General features: G+C 40.5%; 1 protein-coding gene across 1 annotated transcript; it reads left to right on the forward strand.

Annotated features, from left to right (window-relative positions):
• The first annotated feature begins 2,662 nt into the window (after positions 1–2,662).
• On the forward strand, positions 2,663–3,634 carry LOC132894793 (odorant receptor 131-2-like). Its single transcript, XM_060934908.1, has one exon. The coding sequence runs from the start codon at positions 2,663–2,665 to the stop codon at positions 3,632–3,634; it is 972 nt and encodes a 323-aa protein (XP_060790891.1).
• The last annotated feature ends 7,438 nt before the right edge of the window (positions 3,635–11,072 follow it).

The raw sequence follows: 11,072 nt of genomic DNA on the forward strand, positions 1-11,072 counted from the left end.
AACAGGTGTAGTGATTCTGCCACTTAACTTCCCTGACTCCGCCCTCCTGTCACAGACCGATGCTAGACCACGCCCCCGCTGCCACAAACTTACTTCCTTCTGCTCTGACAGTGTTCCCTAACTCTGAGGTTTGGGTTTTCCAGCAGGACAATGCTCCATGCCACACAGTCAGGTCAATCAAGGTGTGGATGGAGGACCACAAGATCAAGACCCTACCATGGCCAGCCCAATCTCCACACCTGAACCCCATTGAAAACCTCTGGAATGTGATCAAGAGAAGGATGGATGGTCACAAGCCATCAAACAAAGCTGAGCTGACTGAATGTTTGTACCATGAGTGGCATATAGTCACCCAAGAGCAATGTTAGAGACTGGTGGAGAACATGCCAAGTTGCATGAAAGCTGTGATTAAATGTCAGGGTTAATGTATTATTTATGGAGAAGTAAAAGTTCAACTATCTTTGTAAATTATCAGTACTTTCATAAATTATAAAAATCTTTTTGACTCGCTGACACACACATGTACGGTATGCACACACACACACACACACACACACACACACACACACACACACACACACACACACACACACACACACACCTCTCTCACTTCGCACTCCCATAAGAAATGATGAATGGTCCTATGGATGCTACATAAGTCCAGAAATGCAAGGCTCCTTTCTGTTTGGTGGGAGACCAGCAGCTGAAGCACATGGAACTTTGACAGACTGTGGTATTTTTTTTTTTTAAATCTAAAACCCAGGTTGGTATCTTGCATATTTCTAAAACACTTTCAAGTTTTATATCCATCTTACAGACACATGAATATAAATATATAAATATCATGAAAATAAATATAGGTGATTCCATGATTGGGATTTCATTTAGCCCTTGTAATTAAACATCTCATCTCATCTCATTATCTCTAGCCACTTTATCCTGTTCTACAGGGTCGCAGGCAAGCTGGAGCCTATCCCAGCTGACTACGGGCGAAAGGCGGGGTACACCCTGGACAAGTCGCCAGGTTATCACAAGGCTGTAATTAAACATTATTGTTTTAAATAATTTTTCAACATTAAATCTAGGAAAACATGCATCCAACCATTAAAAAACAACAACTTGTTAACCCATTTCAGATAACAAGCTCTCTCTCTCTTTCTTTTTCTCTCTCTCTTTTACAAAGGTTCTTTGCTAACAGTGGCTACTTGTGCTCTTAAATGAAGGTTGAAAGTAACATCATTGAGGATTTTTTTTTTAAATCAGTGAATTAGAAAATACACAAAATATGATGAAGTAGCATCCATGATTATGGATGAATGGTTTATTGTTCTATGATTTGTTTAAAATGTATTAATAAATTTTTTAATTAATAATTTAGATGTAATCTTTATTTTAGGTAACATGGTTATAATTTGTAACCTCATCAATCAATATCACAATATCATTGAAAATAAAGAAAAAATAATGACTTGTGACTTGATGAATATTCCAAATGCATTATATGGCCAAAAGGATGTGAGCAGCTGACTATCACACCTATATGGGGGCCTTCCTCAAACTGTTGCCACAAAGTTGGAAGCACACAATTGTCTCAAATGTCTTTGGTAGCATTAAGATTTCTCTTCACTTTAACTAAATGGCTGTTTCAGTATGACAATGCTCCTGTGCACCAAGCAAGTTCCATAAAGATATGGTTTGCCAAGGCTGATGTGGAAGAAGTCAAGTGGCCCCAGCCCTGACTTCAACCCCATTGAACACCTTTAGGATGGGTTGGAAAGCTGACTGCATACCAGTTTTTCTGAGTTGACCTTAGTTTCTGACCTCACTAATGCTCTTGTGGCTGAATGAGCACAAATCCCCCAACCACATCTAGTAAAATCACATCTAGTAAAAATTTTTGAGATCTAGTACAAAGCCTTCCCGGTAGTGTGGAGGCTATTATAACAGCAATGGGAGAGCAAAATCTGTATTAATATGCATGGTTTTAGAATAGATACACATATGGGTATGATGGTCAGGTGTCCACATACTTTTGGCTTTAAAGTGCATTTCAAAGGGGTGACTGTTTTGAGGTAACTTTTTTTTTTTTTTACATTTTTCATAATATGTAATAGATGACTCATGAAAAAAAAGACGTAGCATGTTTCAGGCACGTTAAATAGATTCATACAATAATGCAAAAAAAAAGTATTTTAATGATTATAATATTTAAAGACAAGGTGTATGGATAGCGGACTTGGATCTGACAAATGCTGTTTTTAGATTTAACCTTTCAAAAATGGTTAAAAAATCCCATCTCAGATAACAATATTTCAATTTTTACAAGGTTTTCTTTGCTGACAGTGGCTGCAATTTGCTCTTAAATGAGTAACATTTTAATCATAGAATTAGAAAATATACTAAAAAGTGCTGTAGATTTTGTTTATTGTGTTAATGTTTGAGGTTATTTATCTGAAACATGCACATACCGTACATATGTTGTTGTGAAGGACAACCTGTTTTAAATGTCTTGTGCATACAAACAAAATGCATACATTGTATATTTGTAAATGTAATATCAGTGGGACACAAATGGTACTTCAGTAGTGGAATAACCCATATGTCTATCTGTTTTTGGAAGATTTAGTAAACTCTCATGAGCCTTTCTGTTTTTCTGCAGCATATGGCGACAATCAACATCACAGATGCCAAGCTGTCGTTCATGTATGAGCAGGTCTACAAGGTGGACTTTGATGCTGCTACTGTGACTAAAATTGTGGTAGCAGTTCTGATGTCTCTGTTTTTTGTTTATATAAACTGCATCATGCTTTTTGCATTAGGTAGTAGGTCCATGTTCCATGAAACACCCCGGTACATTCTGTTTTCCCACATGCTTCTCAATGATTCTATCCTCCTCCTGGTCACAACTATAATGTACGCCATGTCTCTTGCCCTTACCAATGTAGCCAGAGCCATCTGCTCACTGTTAGTCCTGATCTCCACTTGTGCTTTCCAGAATGCTCCTTTGACCCTGGCTCTGATGTCACTGGAACGCTTTGTGGCTATTTGCTTCCCTCTGAGGCACTGCACTATCGCCACACGGAAAAACACAGGCATTGCTCTTGGAATTGTTTGGTTTGCCAGTTCATTGAATATTGTGACAGACATAACATATGACTTAGTCACTGATCCAAGTCAGTTGCTTAAGATCACATTTTGCACCAAAGAGAAACTTTTTGTTGCCAAGTGGCAGGCCGATAAGAGTCAAGGTTTTGATATTCTCTTTTTTGTGTCAGTGACTGTGATCATCCTTTTCACTTACATCAGCATTATGATCACAGCCAGGTCTATTTCCTCTAATAAAGAATCTGCTACAAAAGCCCACAAGACTGTGCTGCTGCACCTCATTCAGCTAGGCCTGTGCCTCACCTCATTTCTATTTGCCACCATAGAGAGAGCACTTTATATGATGACTGGAAACAGTAGTGCTCTTTTCATACACTTGCGCTATCTGAACTTTCTCATCATCCTGATTCTGCCCCGCTGCCTGAGCCCGCTCATCTATGGCCTTCGAGATGAGGCAGTGCGACCCTTATTCAAATATTATTTTTGTTACAGATCTCACAAAATAAAACCTGTAGTCAATGTGGTTTGATCAGTGGGGCAAGTGTAGGACTCGTAAGCTAGTGAGTCACTCTTTCAGACTGAAATGAAGTAAAAAGGTATTCAGAAAAGAATATTAACATGTTTTATTGATATGTTAAAAGTGAAGTTTTCCCCTATTCACGTTATGCTCACATTCCCAGATACATTAGATCCCACTGAGAGAATCATTAATGGTAATGTCTCCACATATTAAATAAGGCGCTGCAATGTAACTGAAATTACCCGACCTGAATCAAACCTTTTCGCCTCTAAACACTTTTTATTCAGTCATTCAATTTATTTTATAGGTTGTAGGTACAGGTTATACTGTATACATTGCCACTGTCAAGATTGAAAAGCATTAAAACTGTGTAAGATAATCCAAGAAAAGGTATGGTTATTTTCCGTACATGTGCATCGGTGCATTCCATTTAAACAACATCAAAGCCATATGTGAAGAAAGGGAAGCAACATAATGTACAGACTCAAATTCAACTGAGTTTTATTTTTAACAATAATTATTGTCACAAAGAAGCTCTGAAGAAATCTGGATATGGATAGATTATGCCAGACAAATTCATCTTTGCCTACTAAAACAAGAACTCTTTTTAATGTCTCATGTGTCCATTAGCAATGAGTGAGTTACAGTGGTGCTTGAAAGTTTGTGAACCCTTTAGAATTTTCTATATTTCTGCTTAAATATGACCTAAAACCTCATCAGATTTTCACACAAGTCCTACAAGTAGATAAACAGAACCCAGTTAAACAAATGAGATAAAAATATTATACTTGGTCCTTTAATTTTTGAGGAAAATGATCCAATATTACATATCTGTGAGTGGCAAAAGTATGCGAATCTCTAGGAAGTTGGGTGGCATGGTGGCATAGTGCACTGTCATCTCACAGCAAGAAAGTTCCGGGTTCAAACCTCATGGCCGACAGGGGCCTTTCTGTGTGGAGTTTGCATGTTCTCCAGGTGCTCCGGTTTCCCCCACAGTTCAAAGACATGCAGATTTGGTACAATGGGGACACTGTAATTGGCGCAAGCTGGAGTGGTTTCCCAGCCATAATGTACGTACATATATAAATCTTGCTATGGCAAAGCTAATAAATCAAAAATCAGGATTAGCAGTTAATTTGAAGGTGAAATTAGAGTCAGGTGTTTTCAATCAATGGAAATGACAATCATGTGTGAGTGGGCACCCTGTTTTATTTAAAGAACAGGGATCTATCAAAGTCTGATCTTCACAACACATGTTTGTGGACGTGTATCATGGCATGAACAAAGGAGATTCCTGAGGACCTCAGAAAAAGCGTTGTTGATGCTCATCAGGCTGGAAAAGGGTACAAAACCATCTCTAAAGAGTTTGGACTCCACCAATCCACAGTCAGACAGATTGTGTACAAATGGAGGAAATTCAAGACCATTGTTACCCTCCCCAGGAGTGGTTGACCAACAAAGATCACTCCAAGAGCAAGGTGTGTAATAGTTGGCGAGGTCACAAAGGACTCCAGGGTAAATTCTAAGCAAATGAAGGCCTCTCTCACATTGGCTAATGTTAATGTTCATGAGTCCACCATCAGGAGAACACTGAACAACAATGATGTGCATGGCAGGGTTGTAAGGAGAAAGCCACTGCTCTCCAAAAAGAACATTGCTGCTCATTTGCAGTTTGCTAAAGATCACATGGACAAGCCAGAAGGCTATTGGAAAAATGTTTTGTGAACGGATGAGACCAAAATAGAACTTTTTGGTTTAAATGAGAAGCATTATGTTTGGAGAAGGGAAAACACTGCATTCCAGCATAAGAACCTTATCCCATCTGTGAAACATGGTGGTGGTAGTATCATGGTTTGGGCCTGTTTTGCTGCATCTGGGCCAGGACGGCTTGCCATCATTGATGGAACAATGAATTCTGAATTATACCAGCGAATTCTAAAGGAAAATGTCAGGACATCTGTCCATGAAGTGAATCTCAAGAGAAGGTGGGTCATGCAGCAAGACAACGACCCTAAGCACACAAGTCGTTCTACCAAAGAATGGTTAAAGAAGAATAAAGTTAATGTTTTGGAATGGCCAAGTCAAAGTCCTGACCTTAATCCAATCAAAATGTTGTGGAAGGACCTGAAGCGAGCAGTTCATGCGAGGAAACCCACCAACATCCCAGAGTTGAAGCTGTTCTGTACGGAGGAATGGGCTAAAATTCCTCCAAGCCGGTGTGCAGGACTGATCAACAGTTACCGGAAATGTTTAGTTGCAGTTATTGCTGCACAAGGGGATCACACCAGATACTGAAAACAAAGGTTCACATAATTTTGCCACTCACAGATATGTAATATTGGATCATTTTCCTCAATAATTCAAGGACCAAGTATAATATTTTTGTCTCATTTGTTTAACTGTGTTCTCTTTATCTACTTTTAGGACTTGTGTGAAAATCTGATTAGGTTTTAGGTCATATTTATGCAGAAATATAGAAAATTCTAAAGGGTTCACAAACTTTCAAGCGTCATTGTATATATTTTTTGAAGTCTTACTGGAGGTGGCTTTGCCAGCAGTTATTATTAACCAGAGTAATTCATATTTTAGCTGTAATACTTCTGTATGCCATGTCAGTATTGTTAAATGTATTGCTTGTTTGAGCTTATTACACAAAACATGACACAAAAAAAACGTCCATAAAGACATACACTGTATTTACATTACAGTTCTCTGCACACTATTTATGAATAAGTAAAAGTTCACATGTCTTTAATTTATCACTTACATATCAGAAACTATCACTTTGGTTAAATATAATGAACATGCTGTTAACTCACTGACACACATAAACATATGTGCGCGCGCACGCACGCACGCACACACACACACACACGCTGCTCTTCCACAAGGAATGAAGATTTGTCCTGTGTAGGCTACAAAAGTCCAGAAATGCAAGGCTGTTTTCTGCTTGATGGGAGACGAGCAGCTGCTACACATGGAAGCCTGACAGTCTGTTATGTTTTTTCAATCGGAAAGCCAGGTTTGATATTGGTCTTGCAGGCGCATGACTGTAGATGCCTTAGGTGGGTCATTCCATGATTAGAGTTCCATTTAGCCCCTGTAATTCTTAGAAATTAAACTTTATTTTTAAACATAATTTTCAACATTGAATCTAAGAAAACATTCATTGAACTGTTCATAACATGTGTGAACCCATCTCATATAACAATATCTCTCTTTTTTTAAACAAGGTTTCTTTGCATACAGTGGCTACATTTTTTTCTTAAATGAGTAACAGCGTTGAAAGTAATAACGTGGAGGTCTTTTTTTAAATCATAGAATTAGAAAATACACTAAAAGTGTTGTAGATTTTTTTTTTAGTTTGATTAATGTTATAAGTTATTTATCTGAAACATTTATATATGCTAGATGGATAAATGTTTGTGGACACCTGACCAGTTAAACCCATATATGCTTGGTGAACATCCCATTCCAGATTTAGTCCCCCTTTGCTACAACAACAACAACAACAATAATAATAATAATAATAATAACAGGCGATTAAATTTTGCCCATTCAGCCATGAAAGCATGATTGAGGTCAGGGACTGATGTCAGACGAGGAGGCCTGGCAGATAGTCTGTGTTCCAGTTCATCCCAAAAGTGTTCAGTGGAATTGAAGTCAGGGCTTTGTGTGAGTTACTCGGGTTCTTCCACACCAACCTTGGCACACCACGTCCTTCTGGACCTCGTTTTGTGCACAGTGACATTGTCATGCTAGAAAATATTTATGCTCCTTTTTCCAGTGAACATACAGTTAGGTCCATAAATATTTGGACAGAGGCAACATTTTTCTAATTTTGGTTCTGTACATTACCACAATGAATTGTGAACAAAACAATTCAGATGCAGTTGAAGTTCAGACTTTCAGCTTTAATTCAGTGGGTTGAACAAAATGATTGCATACAAATGTGAGGAACTAAAGCATTTTTTTAAACACAATCCCTTCATTTCAGGGGCTCAAAAGTAATTGGACAAATTAAATAATTGTAAATAAAATGTTCATTTCTAATACTTGGTTGAAAACCCTTTGTTGGCAATGACTGCCTGAAGTCTTGAACTCATGGACATCACCAGATGCTGTGCTTCCTCCTTTTTAATGCTCTGCCAGGCCTTTACTGCAGCAGTTTTCAGTTGCTGTTTGTTTGTGGGCCTTTCTGTCTGAAGTTTAGTCTTTAACAAGTGAAATGCATGCTCAATTGGGTTGAGATCAGGTGACTGACTTGGCCATTCAAGAATATTCCACTTCTTTGCTTTAATAAACTCCTGGGTTGCTTTGGCTTTATGTTTTGGGTCATTGTCCATCTGTATTATGAAATGCCGACCAATCAGCTTGGCTGCATTTGGCTGGATTTGAGCACACAGTATGTCTCTGAATACCTCAGGATTCATCCGGCTGCTTCTGTCCTGTGTCACATCATCAATAAACACTAGTGACCCAGTGCCACTGTCAGCCATGCATGCCCAAGTCATCACACTGCCTCCGCCGTGTTTTACAGATGATGTGGTATGCTTTGGATCATGAGCTGTACCACGCCTTTGCCATACTTTTTTCTTTCCATCATTCTGGTAGAGGTTGATCTTGGTTTCATCTGTCCAAAGAATGTTCTTCCAGAACTGTGCTGGCTTTTTTAGAAGTTTTTTTAGCAAAGTCCAATCTAGCCTTTTTATTCTTGAGGCTTATGAGTGGCTTGCACCGTGCAGTGAACCCTCTGTATTTACTTTCATGCAGTCTTCTCTTTATGGTAGATTTGGATATTGATACGCCTACCTCCTGGAGAGTGTTGTTCACTTGGTTGGCTGTTGTGAAGGGGTTTCTCTTCACCATGGAAATTATTCTGTGATCATCCACTAATGTTGTCTTCTGTGAGTGTCCAGGTCTTTTTGCATTGATGAGTTCACCAGTGCTTGCTTTCTTTCTTTCTTTCTTTCTTTCTTTCTTTCTTTCTTTCTCAGGATGTACCAAACTGTAGATTTTGCCACTCCTAATATTGTAGCAATTTGTCGAATGGGTTTTTTTTCTGTTTTCGCAGCTTAAGTATGGCTTGTTTCACCTGCATGGAGAGCTCCTTTGACCGCATGTTTTCTTCACAGCAAAGTCTTCCAAATGCAAGCACCACACCTCAAATCAACTCCAGGCCTTTTATCTGCTTAATTGAGAATGACATAATGAAGGAATTGCCCACACCTGCCCATGAAATAGCCTTTGAGTCAATTGTCCAAGTACTTTTGGTCCCTTTAAAAACAAGGTGGCACATGTTAAGGAGCTGAAACTCCTAAACCCTTCATCCAGTTTTAATGTGGATACCCTCAAATGAAAGCTGAAAGTCTGGACTTTATGTCCATATTCATTATATAACTATAACTTGAATATGTTTCAGTAAACAGGTAAAAAAACAAAATTTGTGTCAGTGTCCAAATATATATGGACCTTACTGTATATACATTACTGTTTTCCCTTTTTCATTTACAAATAAGTAAAAGTTCACCAATCTTTAATTTACAAGTTACATATCATACTGTTGTTAAAAATGATCACCATGCTTTTGACTTGCTGGTACACATACACATGTATATTTTTTCACTTGCACTCCCACAATGAATGAAATTGATGAACTATTGGAGGGTACAAAAGACCAGAAATTCAAGGTTCTTTTCTGCTTGATGAGAAAACCACCAGCCAAATCCATCTGCTCACTGTTTGTCTTGATTTCTACATGTACTTTCCAGAATGCTCCTTTGTTCCTAGTTCTGATGTCACTGGAGCACTATGTGGCTCTCTGCTTCCCTCTAAGGTCAAGTCAAGTCAAGTTTATTTGTATAGCGCTTTTAACAATAAACATTGTCGCAAAGCAGCTTTACAGAATTTGAATGACTTAAAATATGAGCTAATTTTATCCCTAATCTATCCCCAATGAGCATGCCTGTGGTGATGGTGGCAAGGAAAAACTCCCTCAGATGACATGAGGAAGAAACCTTGAGAGGAACCAGGCACTGTACTATTGCCAAAGCTTCACAACAACCTACAGTACATGGCCAAAAGCGGACACCTGACCATCACATGCATCTCCCTTCTCCAAACTGCTGCCACAAAGTTGGAAGTACAAAATTGTCTAAAATGTCTTTGTATGCTGTAGCATTAAGATTTCACTTCACTGGAGCTATGGTGCTCAAGCCTGTACTAACATGACAATGCCCCTGTGCACAAAGCAAGTTACATAAAGACATGGTGTGCCAAGTTGTGGAAGAACATGAATGGCCTGCACAGAGCTATGAACTTAACACCAATGAATATCTTTCCTATGAATTGGAATGCCAAATGCATGCCAAGTCTTCTTGCCTGACATAAGTGTTTGACTTCACTAATGCTCTTGTGGCTGCATGAGCAAATCTCTACAATAATATTTCAATATCAAGGGAAAGCCTTCCCAGAAGAGTGGAGGTTATTGTAACAGCAAAGGGGGACTAATTCTGGAATGGGATTGTGGCAGCGGGGGCGTGGTCAAGCGTCGGTCTGTGAACGGAGGGCGGAGTCAGGGAAGGTAAGTGGCAGAATCACTACACCTGATGTTAGTTAACCTGTGTTTGTGTGTCTTGCCCAGTGACCACGCCCTATAAAAAGGAGAGAGAGAGCAGAGGAAGAGAGCTCTCCCCAACCAGAACACTTGTGTGTGTGTGTGAGACTGGGAGAGTAGTAATTAACAGCTGAAAAGCAAAAATAAAGTTTGAGAACTCAGTTCTGGCCTGCCATGCTTCTGTGCTCCACCCACCTTAAACCATTGCAACAGTGGTGCCGAAACCTGGGACCGACTACAGAAGAGAAAAGCCTCATGGAGTCCTCCCCCTTCAAGGACCTGATCCATGCCCTCGCCACGGCCCAACAGAGCCAGCACCAGGCACTGGTCACCCTCCGGAAGGAGCAGGGACAACGGTTTGAAGCCCTGGTGCTGGCGCAGCAGGAAGATCGCCAGGCGTTCCGGCACCTGCTCGCGTCAGCAGGGTCCACCATCACCACCGCCGCGGACCCTCCCCACCTCACCCTAATGAAGATGGGTCCGCATGATGACCCTGAAGCCTTCCTCGCTCTGTTTGAGCAGGCAGCAGAGGTGTGGGGTTGGCCTCCTCCCCCTGCTAATGGGCGAGGCGCAGCTGGCTGCACTACAGCTCCCCGCTGACAGCCAGCTGGCCTATGCCAACCTCCGCAGGGTCATCCTCCAATGTGTGGGGTGCACCCCGGAGCAGCAACGGCAGCGCTTCCACGCGTTGCACCTGGAGGAGGTCGGCCGGCCGGCCGTTCGCATTTGGCCAGCAACTCCGGGACGCCTGCCGGCAGTGGCTGAGGGCCGACAACCGCGGCACCGAGGGAATCATCGACCTGGTGGCGCTGGAACAGTTCATCGCCCGAC

This window comes from Neoarius graeffei, chromosome 12, assembly GCF_027579695.1.
Source record: "Neoarius graeffei isolate fNeoGra1 chromosome 12, fNeoGra1.pri, whole genome shotgun sequence".
NCBI classification, from domain to species: domain Eukaryota; kingdom Metazoa; phylum Chordata; class Actinopteri; order Siluriformes; family Ariidae; genus Neoarius; species Neoarius graeffei.

Bases quoted from the DNA above. Each gene is read 5' to 3' on its own strand.
- LOC132894793 (XM_060934908.1), top strand. From the start codon at position 2,663: ATGGCGACAATCAACATCACAGATGCCAAGCTGTCGTTCATGTATGAG.